This window comes from Nymphaea colorata, chromosome 8 (genome assembly GCF_008831285.2).
Source record: "Nymphaea colorata isolate Beijing-Zhang1983 chromosome 8, ASM883128v2, whole genome shotgun sequence".
Lineage (NCBI taxonomy): Eukaryota > Viridiplantae > Streptophyta > Magnoliopsida > Nymphaeales > Nymphaeaceae > Nymphaea > Nymphaea colorata.
In genome coordinates, this window is record NC_045145.1 from 10,255,395 (window position 1) to 10,272,605 (window position 17,211).

Consider the following 17,211-nt stretch of genomic DNA (forward strand, 5'->3'; position numbering starts at 1 on the left):
AGAGACGTTGCCCTACTGAGAATGGTCAGACTTATGGGCAGATCTCAAACACGTGCAGATTGAAGAGAATACATACTAAAGAGGGCTAACGGCATCAATAAGAGCATAGATTAAAAGGAATACCAAAAGAAACACTAACAGGAGAAAAGGAATGATGAGATATCACAGAGAATAGAAATAGGAAGACCGGGAAGATGACAGAACAGATTATCACCAGAAAAAGAGGGTTTGCTTGAGTAAAAAAAAAAAAACTTAGATCTCTTTGAGCATTCTTCAGGTAAACGCCTTGCAACCTGGCTCTGATACCATCTATGATTTTGTAACATCAGATTACCATGTCATCCACTGACGACTTATGCATAGAAAAACAAGAAAAAAGGAGAAGAGAAGTGCCAAAGGATAAGGATGGCAAAAGCAGTAACCATCTGCTGAACCCTAAGATTATATTATAAAATCACCCTAAGATTATATTATAAAATCAATCTTTTACACCATGGACTAATAAGTCCTATTAAAAACAAAAAATATTGCAGCCATGCCATTAATGAGAAAACATAACGTTAAAAAGGAAAAACCTATTATGATGTCTGGATCTGGATCCAGATCCAGACGTCATGACCCAAACCTTATACATGTTTTAACATTGTTCTTGTCTACAGTTGCCGTTTCTAGTATATTGTTAGCCTGCGACTAACAGATGAAGACAACTCACGCACTCTGCTCCGGTGAAAGCCCAGCCTCCACTGAAATCTCTAATATTTCATTCATAATTAGGTTTAACTCCCTAAGAAACTTATACACTCAGGTTCTTTAGATTGGGGTGGGTTTATTATCACCTATTATCCAGCCGATCCATCTATCTAACCCAATCCGTGACTCTACTGAAACGGACCCCTGACCCACAGGGTCCAGTCCTTAGCAATACTTCCCCCTTACAAGACACCTTCTTCTCAAGGTGTAAATTCAGGAAAACGATACAGTATGTCTTCTGCTAACTCCTTGGTTGCTGGCAGATCATCATAAGTGTTCCACTCGATGAGCCATTCAGTCTGCAACTGCTTCCCTTGTCTCACCTTTCGAGTTCCCAACCTGCGGTAGGGATATAGGGCTGCTGGCTCAGTTAGTGCAGGAGCAGCTCAGGCCTCCATACTTGTGGGTGGATTGAAACAGGGTTTCAACTTTGAAACGTGAAACACTGGGTGGATTAAACTCCCTGCAAGCAACCCAAGTTCATAGGCAACAGAGACTATCCTCCTTTTAACTTGGTATGGGCCAACAAACCTTGGTGCTAGCTTGCCACTATCCTTCTTTACAGTAGGGCGTCGCAGGAAGACCCAGTCTCCTTCCTTCAGCTGCAAGTCTCCGTGTCTCCTATTATACTGCATCACCATGCGGTTTCGGGCAGCAGCTAAGTGTTGTTTGAGATCTTGGAGGACTGCATCCCTGCACCTCAACTGGACATCTACATCTTCCTCCCTTGTTGTTCCTGGTTGGTATCTCCTTAGGTCAGGTGGGGGGCGTCCATAGACAGCTTCGAAGGGTGTGATCCCTGTGGAAGAGTGTCAGCCCGTGTTATAAGCATATTCAGCCCAGCTCAAGTAGTTTGCCCACAGTTTTGGATGCTGTCCTATGAAGCATCTGAGGTATGTTTTGAGGCTTTTGTTCACTATCTCTGTCTACCCATCCGATTGCGGATGATAGGCTGTCGACATCTACAGCTTAGAGCCTTGAAGCTGGAAGTATTCCTTCCAAAATGAGCTCAGAAAGAGAGAGTTTCGATTGCTGACTATCGTCTGAGGCATGCCATGGAGTTTGCCCACGTAGTCATGGAAAGCTCTAGCCACTGTCTTCGCGGAAAAGGGGTGGGCTAATACTATGAAATGGGCATGTTTCGATAGACAATCTACCACCACCAAAATGGCTGACTTTACCACGAAATCCATGGAAATATCCTCCCAGATGCTGTCCGAAATAGGAAGTGGCTGTAGTAACCTTGCGAGTTTTCTGGCTTTTTGCTTGTTTTGTTGGCAGACTTGGCACCTCCTAACATAATCTGTGATTGACTTCTTCCTCCCAGGCCAATAGAAAGAGGATCGCATCCTCCTATATGTCCTTTCCACTCCCTCATGGCCTGTTGACTTGGAGTTGTGGAAATGCTCCAGAAGTGTCTCCCTCAGCTCCGATTCTGGAAGTATAAACACCCTTCTGTGGTAGTACATGTATGGTTCTCGCCACACATACCCATAGCAATTGGTCGGCCTGCTGCTTATGTGCCTCCTTATGTCTTGTATAGAGGCTGTTGTTTGATGTATGTACCTGTTTAATCCTATCCCACAGCTCTATCTGTGCCTGAGAAAAAGTCACTAGGGTCATTAGAGACTCACCCAACTGATTGCTAGCACGTGACAGCCCGTCCACCACTGGGTCTTCTTCCCTTTTCAAAACTGTATCTTGAAATCAAAGCCCATGAGTTTAACAATCCAGTGTTGTAAGGTAGGGGACAAGGACTGTTGCTGCAAGCAGTATTTGAGGTTGTGGTGTTCGGTTACCACCCTGAAACGGCGGCCCATCAGATATTGTTTCCATTTCAGGACTGCAAGTTCGATGACCATCAATTGTCGTTCATAGTCCGACCTTGCTTTAAATGAAGGCCCCAACATTTTGCTGAAAAAGACGATGGGCAGGTGCGCTTGGCTGAGGACAGCTCCCACTCCTTAGCTTAATGCGTCAGTCTCCACCATGAAAGGAAGATTGAGTTGGGCATCCTTAGGATAGGTGTGGTCGTGATGGCCTGTTTCAGCCTTTCAAATGCATATTCCTCCTGGCCTTCCCATTTGAACTTGTCCCTCTTTGTCAGCTCCACCATTGGTGCAGGGATCCAGCGATAACCTTGCACAAATTTACACTCATGACCAGCAAGGCCCAAAAATGAGTGCAGCTCCTTGACAGATTTTGGGGGTTTCCATCTTCGCATGGCCTCCACCTTATCCCCTTCCATCTCTAATTTTCCCTTACTGATTACATGCCCCAAATATGCAAGCTGCCCTGTTCCAAAGATGCACTTAGCCATTTTTGCATGCAATTGGTGCTGCTGAAGAGTGGATGAAACCAGTCGTAAGTGTCTCAAATGCTCCTCCGCTCCTGCACTATATGCTAGGATATCGTCGAAAAATATCAACACAAATTGGCGTAAGAATGGTCTGAACACGTCATTCATCAATGACTGGAAGGTGGCTGGGGCATTAGTCAGCCCAAAGGGCATGACCTTGAACTCGTGCAACCCATCGTGAGTTCTAAATGTTGTCTTGGAGACATCCCTGGGATTCACCCTTATTTGGTGATAACCTGCTCGGAGATCCAGCTTCAAAAAATAGATGGCCCCATGTAATTGACCCAAAAGGTTTCAATTATAGGAATGGGGTAGCAGCCTTTTACTGTGATAGCGTTGAAAGCTCGATAATCTATGCAAAATCTCCAACTACCGTCTTTTTTCTTGACTAGCAATGCCGGAGAAGCGAAGGGGCTATGACTAGGCTGGATAACGCGATCTTTAAGCATCTCTCGCATCATTTTCTGCAAGTTTTCCTTTTGATAGTGGCTCTACCTATAAGGGTTCAGTCTCACAGCCTTGGCCCCGAGCTGTAACTCGATGTTGTGATCACTTCCTCTTGCTGGTGGCAGTCCTCTTGGCACTTTGAATACATTGCTGAATTCCTTCAGCAGCTCCTCTAAGCGTTTGGGTTGATACCTCCTTGCCAGGGTCGACCATCTGCCGCGTCAGCTGGTTCCTAATCAGACGCCACCAGCAACATTAGGGATGCAGCCTTACCTTTTAATATTTGGCAGCAGTTAGGGATGCAGCCTTCCTCAATCGGCTTCTTAGCAGCAGTAGTTAGGGTATGTCTGCTCCCTCCATTTTGATCAAAATGCATCTGCATGCCTACAAAATCTCATACCACTTCGCCTAGGCTGTGCAGCCATTGGATTCCCAGTAATAAATCGGCTCCCGCCATAGCCAAGGTGAACAGCTCGATTGGGAATTTGTGGCTCTGAATTCCCAGCATTTCAAGTGAACATCTGCCCTTGCATTTCAGTGTGCTTCTGACTCCCACCACAACATTGAATGTTGGCTGCTGCTCAATTGTGCAACCTAATGTCGTAGTTGTCTTCTCTGCTATGAAATTGTGGGTGGAGCCCGTGTCCACCGACACGCTGACTCTGCACGCTCTCAAGGATCCTTTGACTCACATTAACCGGGGCACTTCGTCTCCCCCTAGAACATGGAGAGAAATCTCCGACAGTAAGTTGGCTGAAGACTCCCCCAACATCTCTTCATCTAGCACAGTGGCTTCTTCCCCACCAGGTGGCTCGTCTTCTTCGTCCACCAAGTACATGTGTAGCTTTCGACAGGTGTGCCCTGGTGACCAAGGTTGGTCATAGTGGAAACAGATCCCTTTGCGTTGTTTGTCCTTAATCTGCTCAGGTGTGAGACGCCTAATCACCTGCCGAGGGGCTGGATGCTGTTTTGATTCATATGCCTGTGGTGGTGTATTTTTGCATGTGATCTAGGCTCTTGCTGCCTCTGTCGATACCCCACAGCCTGCTGTTTCCGCTGAGATGTCTGTGTTTCCCTTCCACCATTCATGCTATCTCAAAACAGTCTGAAAGCGTGTGGGGTTTGGCAGCCTTCACCTCAATCCTGATTTCCTCCTTTAGGCCACCTAGGAATGTTGCCACCAGTGCTTCAGTCGGCCATCCTTTGACCATGTACTAAGCTCCTCAAAGCGCTCTTGGTAATCGACGATAGATCCCCTCTATTTGATTGTGGACAATTCGACGTTGTAGTCAAGAAACGCCGAAGGTCCAAAACATGATTTCATGGCATCGACTAGCCCATCCCATCGTGATATGCCATGCTGCATCACCAGCCATCTGTACCACTTGATGGTAGATCCATCGACGTGGATGGCAACATGACCCATTCTTTGCTCACCGATGATTCCATGACATTCAAAGAATTGCTCCGCCTTGAAGATCCAACTCAGGGGGTCCTCCCTTGAGAATCACAGGAAGTCTATTCTAGGCTGTTTCCAAGGCCCTACACCAGGTCCCCTGTTTCCGCCGATGAACTCAAAATCAGGGGCATCACCTGGAGGAGGTGGAGGAGGGAAAGAAGGAGGGGGTCGAGGTCGACGGAACTCACCGTTTACCGTCTCTGTTTGTTCGGTGTTGGGTGACCCCAATACAAGATTCGGCTGAAGCATGTCCTTGATCATCGTCACCAAGGCGTGCTAATCGGCCATGAATGCTTGCATCTGTGTTCTGTCTCCTGGTTATGGGTTTCGATCGCATACAATCTCTGATTCATCAATGTATTGTTTCCTCCATGTGCTCCCTATGCGCCTCCACCACTGCCATGACATCCTTTGAGGTCACCTTGTTGGGGTTGCCCATAGCTCTGATACCAATGTTAGCCTACAACTAACAGACGAAGACAACTCACGCACTCTACTCCAGTGAAAACCCAGCCTCCACTGAAATCTCTAATATTCCATTCATAATTAGGTTTAACTCCCTAAGAAACTTATATATGGAGAAATCATTAGATTGGGGTGGGTTTGTTATCACCTATTACCCACTTGAACCACCTATCTAAACTGATCTGTGACTCTACTGAAACGGACCCCTGACCCACAGGGTCCAGTCCTTAACATGTATTTACTTACTTTACCATCTTTGTCATTGCTCATTATGGCCGATTCAATTGTTCAAGATAGCAGAGAAAAAGGAGAGATTGTTGTTGAATATAAAGCCTTTTCATATCTTGTTGGAACAAGAACTAGTTGAAAAGACTGGAAAAGGTTGTTAGTTAAGAATAAGACAATGAGCCTGACGTTCTAATTTTTAATGTCAATCATAATGAATAGTGTGCAGCCTCATATAGCAGATCGACTTATTTATTATACGAAAGACAAACAAGTTGGGGACAATTTCTATGATGCATATTCTCCTGAGAATAATGTTAGCGGAGTTTTACAAGTTGAGCAAGAGGTTTACCACCTATGTCACATGGGTGCTTCTAAGTTTTACAAGTTGAGCAAGAGTTTTACCACCTATGTCACATGGGTGCTTCTAAATGGCTGCCGCATGCGTGTCACACCGATGTCGATGCTGGTGCTGGTGCTGGTGATGGTGCTTCTCCGACACAGCACATCCGTTCGGTCAGCCGAACCGGGCCAAAACTGACCATTTTAAATATGCACATAACTAAACTATCTATATTACAAAAAGTTTATATGTAAATATAGATAAATAGGGCTACCAAACAGTTGAATAGCTATGTAACAAATGAGTTGTATACTTATATACACATAATCACTGCACCCGCAGCTAAGTTTTTCTGAAAATTGCCACATCTGCACCTGCTCTAGCACCTACACCCATGTGACATAGTTTACCACTTGCAGCAAAGAGAGCAAACTCTCAGCCAATATTATGCATCAATTAAATATGCTTTGAAAGACTAAATGCAGAAAGCTGATGATTCATCAAGAGCAAACTATGGTTGCATCATTTCTTGCAAAAGTATCAACTGAATACTCTATTGCTAAGGTACTGAAATTTAAGGTTTTTTAATACTATTTAATACGGTCATAATGAAGGTTAACTCTATATTTAATGCTGTTACAATGAAGATGCCATAATAATGAATGTTAACTGCATATTTAATGCTATAATAATGGAGATTAATTAAAAAGAGGAGTAGTAAAGGAGAGAGAAATAGACAACCCAATTTACAAGCCTACTACATAAAAATTGTATTTATGAGCTATGACAGTGAATGTTAATTACATATTTAATGCTATAATAATGAAAGTTAACTAAAACAAGGCGTAATAAGGGGAGAAAGAGATATAGACAGCCAAATTTACCTACTACATAAAAAAATGTATTAATGAGGGGATTTAATGAAAATTTCTGTATTCTGATTTTTAAATAACTTCTAAATAAAACTTCAATCATCAAAACTAAGTTTCTCATAAGCCATAAACAACTTAACAAGGAAAATCAAGATATAGGAAAAAAAATATTAACTGGTTGTATAACAACATTTAATCAGAAATTACAACATATGACACTGCCAGCCCTATACTGCACCACTTGAGTATTAAAGCATATCAGATCTGGATTTGGATTCAGATCCATATGCTTTCCAACTTCTACATGTAATCAATCTCACTTTTTATTGGATTAGGGTGTAACTTAGTCCCAGACTAAAACTCAAATGCAAAATTCATAATATGATTATTGGATCATATTTTCATAACGAGAATCAAGCAGCCTGGTCAATTATGTGCCAATATGTCTTATACATTGAAAGAACTTTATAGCTTTTCTCATCAATGAAGAGGCTGCAGCTGGGCCCTTTCCACTAAAAGAAGACTGTATTGCAAGGCTGCAAGATACTTTTAACAGAGCCACATGTAAACCTCTAGGAGCAACAATTCTAGCACAAGATATAGCCAACACAAACTAATAGACATAACAGATACAGACCTGGAAAATGCCCAGGAAGAGTACTTAACATAACTGCAGCGACCATCAACTGGTACTTGGAAAGAAGGTTGTTTTGGAACACGACACTGCTTTTCAATGATGTAGGAAAATCCTGATGGAATGACAGAACAGTCCCGAGGAATGATAGGCACTTTTCTTGATGTTTCTTTAATGAGCATATTTCTTCCAATGATGCAGCAAGAACATCTTGTGTTGTACGATCCTATAATGAGGCCAGACAAAAGAAAACGCGATAACGAGTCAGTAAATCAAATACTAGGGAAAAGAAGGAAAAAAAAAAGGAAATAGCATGCACCAGATTCTAACTGCTGCAACTAGATTTTTGCCACTCATTGTTTTGGCATTCATTGTGTTTACCAACATAGAGAAATCTTGAGGCAAACGTTGGCATCCTCTGTAAGGACGAGACCAAGATATGTGGAAGACATAAGTGATGTTTGTCAAAGACATACATGGTTTTGAAGTAACAAATATAGTATTAGGTAATAACTTTTAGGATAAGTGCAAATATGTTATAAAAAGTTTGTGAACCTCTTTTTCATGGATTGCAATTGGTTGATTGTGACGGCAACCATGTATGGGGAATATATATTATAGGAACCCTATATACAAAGTATTGTTTATATATATTTACACACATATGTATACACATATATTATCCCATATGGAAAGGATAACATATATACCCGTATATATATATATAGGAGTATACTTAGTATGCAGTATGTACAAAGAGACTAGTATTTTAATATAAGTGTGGCGCAGTACCCTACAATGTCTACTGTATGAATCAAATGTCACAGTTTCATGCATCAGCCAACAACTGAGCATACGGAAGCCATAATATGAACTTCTGATATATCTGAAAGGAACAATCAGGAATGGACTTTAATATAAGAGAAGGTAAACAAACCTAGGCAGACATGATATTATTATGTATACAAATGCAAAATGGGCAGGTGATCCTAGTGGACAAAGGTCAGATCCAGGATATTATATCTCTGTTTGGAGTAGCAGGAAACAAAAGGTTGTTTCAAAATCAAATATTGAAGCAAAATACAAGTCTATGGCTGCTGACATGGATCAGACACATGTTGAGTGAATCAAGAGAGCTTGGCTCATCACCCTTAATGTGTGAAAACCAAAGTGCCACATGCATATCATTTAATCTCATTCACCATAGTCATATGAACATATTAAGAGAGATCAACAGGCAAAAGGGTCGAAGATAGGGAAATTTAGCTTCATTTTGTGCCAATTAAAAATCAAGCAATTAATCGTTTGAAATTGGAATACAAAAGGCTCTTATTTTCTTCCAGTTCAAAATCAAATAATTAATTTTTTGCAGAAGTGTGACAAAACGCACAGGTTCTAGTGGCAAGCTATCCATGGTTCAAGTCCAAGACCAACAGAGAAGTAGTTAAGACATTGTGGGGTTTCAATGAAGTGTGATGAATCTGATTCAGATCCAAATGTCTTTCACATCATGCCTGACTGTACTTTTTATTGTGGGGTATGATTTTCTTTTCCTGTTTTGCAGGCTGAGCTATATAATGAATTATGTCTAGATCGCACCTGACATTTTGGAACGTGATTGCTTGGGCATCCCCTCTTCTTGTCCTTCCTGAACTCCTCTGACTCAACTTTCAAGTTTCAACTGATCCTGGTGTTTCCTCAGAAATTTAACAAGGTACACTTTGGCATTAGTTAAAAGATGGTACTTAGATTTGAGCCAGGATTCTCATTCTATTTTCCTGAACTTTCTGATGTCGAAAGATTCAGGTGTTTTTCTCAGAAATCTAGTATGATACACTCCAAAATAGTTAAAATACGATCCTTAGATCTAAATCAAAGGGCATATTCTGTTTAATGGTTAGTATGGTGGTCAGATGTTCCAAAATTTTGAAATCACTGTATATTGATTCTCATTCAGCTTCCAGTTTTCACAATTATGATCAAGTAATGAGCTGATTGTGTTTTATTCTGTAGCAGTTTCTAACCTTTGATAAAAGCAGCAACATATTTTTTGTTTTAGACTCCTATACTAGCCACCCTTTTGTTTTAAAAGTCAAAACAAAGGCATTATCTAATTCCACAGGAACAACATGTATTTACAGTGAAAAGAGAAATTACATAAAGCATAAACCAAGACTTTCTAGTTGGCCAATATACAAACATGATCAACTGACAGCAAAATGAAGTTTATACAAAAGAATCAATAATGAATTATTAGAAAGCTTTCAGGATATGATAATCTAAAGCTTAGGTAGTCTGCCTATATAATTATATAAACTAATTGAACAGGAAAGGGAGAAGAAAAAAACAGATATAGCCAATGAATAATGTCATAAACAGCTTCTATATACTTGTGATGCAGAAAAATCATGACTGAAGTCAAATTCCTGCCAAAACTTCAATGCGCCCTTTTCCCCAAAAGATTGCTGGCAAACAGAAAAAAGATAAGTTACATGGTTGATTTTGAAGGCTAAAGATCTTATGTTTTACTCAAAAGGAGGGGCAAGAAACTAGCTATGCTGTCAGTAAAAGAAAATGATATATGGGATCTGAACAAAGGAACATAATAGATGAAAAATAGAATGAAACAAGTGAAAAACTGTAAGAAGAAAAGACCATAATTTGGGAGGACATATGTTCACTAAAATAGGGAAGTTTATGAATAAATGCAACAGAAAGCAACTTAAAGGAGAAAGATACATAGACAAGAATTTAGAATAACCTTTTAAATCATTCTCAATTCAATATGTTGTCAATTATGATATTAAACTCAGCTGATCATAGAACCCATAATACAAAGAAAGAAAACTCCTGGTAAGGTTATGACTAGATGCAACAGAAAGCAACTTAAAGGGGAAAGATACGTAGATGAGAATTTGGAATAAACTTTTCAAACATTCTCAATTTGAGAGTTGACGATAAGGTCAAATATGATAGTAAACTCAGCAGATCAAAGAACCCATAATACAAACGAAGAATATTACTGGTACTTCTAAATTCCAATAACACCAAAAGGATGCCCATAAACATAGCCTTGAGCATGAAATAAAGTTAGCAAGGCCTAGCACTATGATGCAACGACTAACATAGTGGTCATGTTGTCACTGGCGTATCGTAATGTCTATCGATCGGGCCTGGTAAGATGTCGTATTGTAAATTTGTAATGCATCACAAACTATGTCACATAGGTACGGGTACGGGTGCCGGTGCGGGTACGGGTACACAAAAAACTTGGGTACGGGGGTACGGCCGTACACACACATGTATATATGTCAAGATTTTTACAGAATCACTGAATCAGTCACTATTAGCCACCCTTTTGTTTTGAAAGTCAAAACAAAGGCATTGTCTAATTCCACAGGAACAACATGAATTTACAGTGAAAACTTACTAAACATCCCCAAAGTCCCAAACAGTGACGACTTTTACAGAATAACTTTGGCAAAATTTCCCCAAAATTGAACACGCTGTAAATAATGCACAAAAGGAAACAAAATTTCTATTGAACATGTTGTAAATAACACGCATAAAAGAACCGCCTCAACCGATGAGAAAACAAGCAATACCAGAATGTCAGATGCATATGAGAACAAATCTTATAGAGGAAAAAGCAGGAACGGAGGCGGCGTTTATAGCATCTCCAAGACAGATGAGGAAATGACGAAAAACTGAACTACATGCTTTAAGAAGTGAAGATCTCGCCGGTGGAAACGACGTGTGCCGGTACCAGACAAATGGAAAGAAGAGCGCATTGACAGAAAATAGAAGAAATCGGCAAACGGAAGCAAATACCGTCCGACGTCGCCGCCGTTTGTCCACCCAACTCGATGGTCGCTGTCGTTCGTCCACCCAAGTCGCCGGTCGCCCCAGATGCTTCCTCTCGTTCGTGAAATGGGTAGAAGGAAGAAGATGTCGAGGGGTTTGGGGTTTTCTTCGACCAATTTAACGTTAGGTAATTTTTAAAAGTTAAAAACTTAAAATCGTTAAAATAAAAAATGGACATCTTTGGATTCGGTCAAAGTTGACCGAGTCCAAAAGTGGACCGATTTGAACCCAGGTACATTGACCGTACCCGGTACGCGTTGACCGAATTATTGGCGTACCCACGGGCGTACCGGTACCCGTGCCCGTACCGTGTGGGTACTCCTTCCGTGTGACATAGATCATAAATGTAGCATAGTTATAAAATTAACTTTTTAATCCGAAATATTTTAAAAAGAAAATAGAGAAAAAATCAGAAAAATGGGACAAGCAAGAAAATAAAAAATCATAAAAAAATCAAGAAAAATGTATTTCATATAAAAAATACATCACACATAAAAAACGTTCATGATTCATCATACATAAGCCATAATATATTATTCAAAAATGAAAAATCAGACAATCAAATAATATAATAAGCATCCATCACAAGTTTGAAATGCTTTAAAATAGAATCTTAGATTACATCACAAGTTCATAATATATAATTATCATAATTCAACAACAACAACAACAACAATAATAATAATAATAATCATCTTCATCTTCATCCTCATCTTCATTCTCATTAATGTCTTCAAATGGAATGTCCTCACCAACATCCCATGGCACCGCTCATTCAACAAGCTCTGCAGCTCCTTCAATGTTTAGAAAATCAAGATCATCATCATTAAGTATCGTGGATGTTCAGCCCAATGGTAGATTGTTTTTTTTCTGTAAACCTTGTTACCTCTTAGTTTTGGAAGGAATTCAGCAGGAAGAAACATGTAAGCTTTTTCTTGAAGTTCCCATACCATTCAGTTGATAGTCATGTCTAACCTACACCTCAATAGTGTTTATGTTCAACAATGAAGCAGAATCTTCAAATAATCAATGCCATATGTTTAACCCTTCATGACTTATCATGTTTTCTATGTATCAATAGTTCCATCTACCGAACTGTGTACACGTACATGTATCCTACTGCCATTTTATAAGGGGCAATCCGTCAAGCCCTTGTGCTTTGTTTTTTGGAGCATCTCATTTTTCTAATAACAGCCTCCTGTCATCCAAGCACTTTCGGATAAAAATGAAATCAAAACTGGCAACAAATGCCCTGGAGGATCTAGATACACTTTGGTAAATGACAAAGTTGGATAATACCTTACATACAAGAGTACCTCTACTGAAAATATTAGCTATGATATTCCAATATAGTTATGATATTCCAATATACCTCAGTTGCTAATTACCCATGGAGCATTTGCTACCACACGTGTTATAATTCCTACAGGCAATAATAACTTGACGTGTTTAGCAAAGGGACTTGCTTAAGAGCATCAAAGCTGGAGGGTATTTGGATTTTGATCATGAATTATGCCTTGGCATACTTTGATAAAGGTTTGTTCAATCCTAGCTGGAGAACTTTTAAAAAAAGGTTCTTATGTTTCTGAATAAATAAAATGATAACAAAATGTTTCTGCGCTACATAATACATCAACAGTTAGCAACACAGACGGTGCCGGTAGCAAAATCTTTAAATGTACAAACTTTCCACCAAAGCGAGACAAGCCAGGAGATATGATGATTAAGAGACGATAAAGAACAACGGAAAAGCATCGCAACATTGGCAAGAAGATAATACTTGCAAGCACCTTCTAGTGATCCACAGAGGCCACTCGCCTCAGAAACTGGAAGCTGTTGCAGAAATTACATTACCTTCTGAAATGCGACCTTGAACTTCCACAGCATCTCATAAACGCAGTAGAAGTGATAAATTCCTCTCGGAAGCATAAATAATCATCCGTGTGAAATATATTGGAGAACAAGTCCACTAAGAAGACGCACCTCGACAGCCTGAAGAATGTATTGCTGGATCAACGAAGCGAACCCATGTCTACTGAGAACCTTGACGTACGCGGTGAACTCGGACTCCACCGACGGGCCCCCGCAACCACTCAAGAGTACGTCGAGGCACGCGCAGAATCCCTCCCAACTCTGGGCGATTTCGTTGATGGCGTCGCTGCCCAAGTTATCCAAAGCTCCTAATCTGCTTTCCGGGGCGCCTAAATCCATCTTCCAGGACAATAATGTTGCCGCTAGCTAGAAAAACCCTGAACAGGCAAACCCGCAAGAAGGAAAGAGACAGGGAGGAAAGGAGAGAGAGAGAGAGAGAGCGTTTCGCGCCAGTAAAGTGGGGTTTGATCTTCCGCAAGGGCGGCGTCTCCGATATTCAGTTCAAAACCGTTCGTGTGCCACGAAGAGGAGGAACAGGACCGCCCTCTCCTCATCATTGTCCTGTTCCAATGGAGAAAACAGTACTATGGTGTTTGATCAGGTTGGGAACGAACATTGTGTCTGTTTTGCTCTTCCTGGTGGCTCAGGAAACCTCGAAAAATATTTCTGAAAATAAGTTTCTTGAAATAAAGGAATGAAAAAAAATCTTTTCGATTCTCATTTTGTGATATGTGAGATGACAGAAATAAATTTCCAAAAAAATGTTTATTGATAATAAAAGAACATATTTCCAGATTTATATAACACCATCTACTAACTAAATTCTAAACTCTTGTCTACCAGGTATTGCTTAAATAATATTTAGTCGAACAGGTGTTGTATGCCCGTGTGCTAGCTGCGACTCAATGCCGTGTTGCGGATCAGTTGCTGCTCATATCAGCTTAAATAATATTTAGCCAAACTCGAGGCTTCATACGAGGTTATGTTATGCCAAGAAAATCAATCACAGAAAATGAATGTGAGTGTATATTCAGCTGGATCCAAATTGCAGTACGATCATAGCCATACTTCAATATTGGGGTTCAAGTTGAGCCAGTATGAACAGATGCTCGATCTATTGCTAGCTCCAGACCCAGTTAAATAATTGAACTCAGACTTAGTTTCAAGTTTTATATTCAGACCTGGGGCCAACCCAAACAACATCAGACAAAGATCAGCATGTGAAGTTTTCTACATAAATAAAAAGCTTTAGTATGAATGAACAGTTCTTTACCAGAATGTGAACAAGTCAGATTTGGTAGACAAGTAGTCCGGACTTGCTTATACACGCTTTCAAGCAGATCTTTATCGCCTTAGAGATCCATGCAAACAGGGTCTTAAAAGACGTTTTCCTGATTTCCCACATTTAGTTCATTATCACAACTGAGCTGCTAAGCAAGAAATTGGGGAAAGTGCCCCTTTCCAAGGGTTCCTATATCAAAAGATAGCCGTCAATTTACTAGCCAAAAGTCTATATTTCGACCAGTTATCAGCATAACATATTGAAATTAACATAAAAAATTTGCCAGCTTTACACTTTCTGATGCACAAAATGGCACATCACACAAGAAATTGTTACAATTTAAGATTAAAACGATAGTGCATGTTGTACAGCAAATAATCTTGTGTCTGCTACAACAATCTAATTAGTAACAATTGTCAACAAAACAGAGACTAAATTGACTGCCAAAAAAAAAACTGTCAGGCTACAACAACAAAATAATGTATTCTATAGTTCTTTCAGAAATCCCACAACACAAAAAAGCTACATATAGTGAGTCATGTACAGATCCACCACAGCGGAAACAAAATTAATAAAATCACAATGACCACCACATGAATAGATTTGGAACTGGTAATTGACTATCCAGCTGTCTTCATGTCAACCTTCAAAGAATCATCATTTTCTTCAAGTGTGTTGACACACGTCATCCAAAAATTGTTGATTGTATTTCTTCATGTAGGTGTTGAAATGTGTTCTTGCTTCCGTAAGTGTGTTGAATGACCTATATAGTGCTCCCGGATATCGATGGACTTACGAGTGACATTCTTACCAACAGATAAATATGCCCCTTGAACGACCCTCGAACACGACATATTACTTATGTCGGGGCTTCATCCTTGATTACCTATAAACATAAACATAAACATCACATTTTAACAAACATTAAAGCACATGAGCTTATATTCTAATTACAACAACTAACAACAGTAAACCTTAAACAAATCAAACATATGAATAAATAATAATCATCATCACAATAGAAAGTGTGTGTGATAAGTTACTACACAACTACGATTTTGAAAATCCATGAACATTTGAAATGTTATTGATGTGCACAGGCCATTATTGGATCCCCGATGAATACTTTGTATTGCACGTTCAAGTTCAGTTAAAAACAGTGTACTCTCATTCGCATCGTCAGATGCACCTTCATCAACATCAAATTGTTCTGCTTGAGGATTATGGTCTATAATGAAATTGTGTAGAACACACATGGCTAACACAATCGCAACTTGTTTACGATAAGAAAATGACACTTGTGCTTTGAGTATAGGAAACCGTCCTTTTAATAAACCAAAAGCTCGTTCAACAGTTGTTCTTAACAATGAATGATGATGATTAAACAGTTCCTCTGCTGATGTAACACGTCGTGCGCCCGGTGCATTAAATTCAGAGAGATGGTATCGATGACCTCGATATAGAGTTAGTAAACCATGTATGTTTGGATATCCTCCATGATCGAGATAGTATTTCCCTACACAATACAGTTATTAGGAGTTTAACATTAAATAAATAGTAAGATAAGACCTATACAACAATCTATTAATTGTTTATGAAGGAGTAAATTGATATGTTAACCTGTAGGTATGACAAAAGGATCGATCTCATTATCTAGTACACTATATAATACTCTTGAATCTGTCGCACTGTCTTCCCAACCCGCCAAAATATAGTGGAGCCGCATGTCGAATCCAACTACAGCCAAGGCATTCTGTGAAAAAGTTCCTTTTCAATGTAATATGTGATTATGAATTAGCTTACCTTAATATGTGAGTGTCATCTATAGCTCCTAAGCAATCCTACATACAGTGGAAAATGCTAGTTGCACTGCATCTATACAATGTAATATGTGATTATGAATTAGCTTACCTTAACATATGGATAGAAACGAGGATTGAGGTGGATTTTGGATGGAGTGTCATTGTTCGGTCGGCTGATGTATCCTTTCTCAATTGACATAGTGCTCATAGGATAAGTGTTGACATAGTTACTAATTATTTGACCTGAGTGTTCCTCAATGCTGATTTTCCAACCATCTTCTACTAAAATTTTCTCTTTCAAGATACTGGAAAGTGTAATAAATGAGTAGCAATCCATGCACAGTAAGTCCAAGCAATTCCTTGGATGGGCGTTAATGATATTATCAATAAATTGACTACCAGCATTTCCATATGGGTGAACAATTTGTCTACGCCGATTATGGTATCTAAAAAATATGATGACGAAGACAAACAACACTTTCATCATAGCATTTTCTCTTTCCTCATCTGACAACATGACTACAACACTGGGTAGCACAGACAAGAAGTAACTTTCATCATGTCTAATAATACCATCTATGAATAAAACATTCTAATATGCAAAGCGGAATGTTGACAAACAGCCATAAAACAACCATATATGTATGAAATATAAAGCAACTTAAGTTGGAATGAACAAAACATTGAATTATAAAGATATAGGAGAATATGTACTACTTGCTATTGATGATTGAGATTAAGCAGCAACCAAGGCACATGTTCATGAGGCTCAAGGTTGAGGAAGGTGAGCGGCTTATCTCCATGCTTCGTTAGTGTCAGGGCTCTTAAATGCATGCT

The 17,211-nt window shown here is 39.7% G+C and overlaps 1 protein-coding gene across 3 annotated transcripts in view; it reads right to left on the minus strand.

Annotated features, from left to right (window-relative positions):
* LOC116259075 (anaphase-promoting complex subunit 2) overlaps nt 1–13,899 on the minus strand; it is a 79,642-nt gene extending 65,743 nt beyond the window's left edge. The window contains exons 1-3 of one of the 3 annotated variants that reach the window (XM_031636688.2): nt 13,402–13,898; nt 9,945–10,019; nt 7,558–7,780 (exon numbers count right to left, since the gene is read on the minus strand). In XM_031636688.2, the coding sequence (XP_031492548.1) occupies nt 7,558–7,780; nt 9,945–10,019; nt 13,402–13,629 (526 nt within the window). In that variant the 5' untranslated portion in view covers nt 13,630–13,898. Of the gene's footprint in view, nt 1–7,557; nt 7,781–9,153; nt 9,234–9,944; nt 10,020–13,401 lie in introns of those variants that run through there. The other 2 variants (XM_031636689.2, XM_050079107.1) reach the window with 2 other exon arrangements.
* Nucleotides 13,900–17,211: the final 3,312 nt, after the last annotated feature.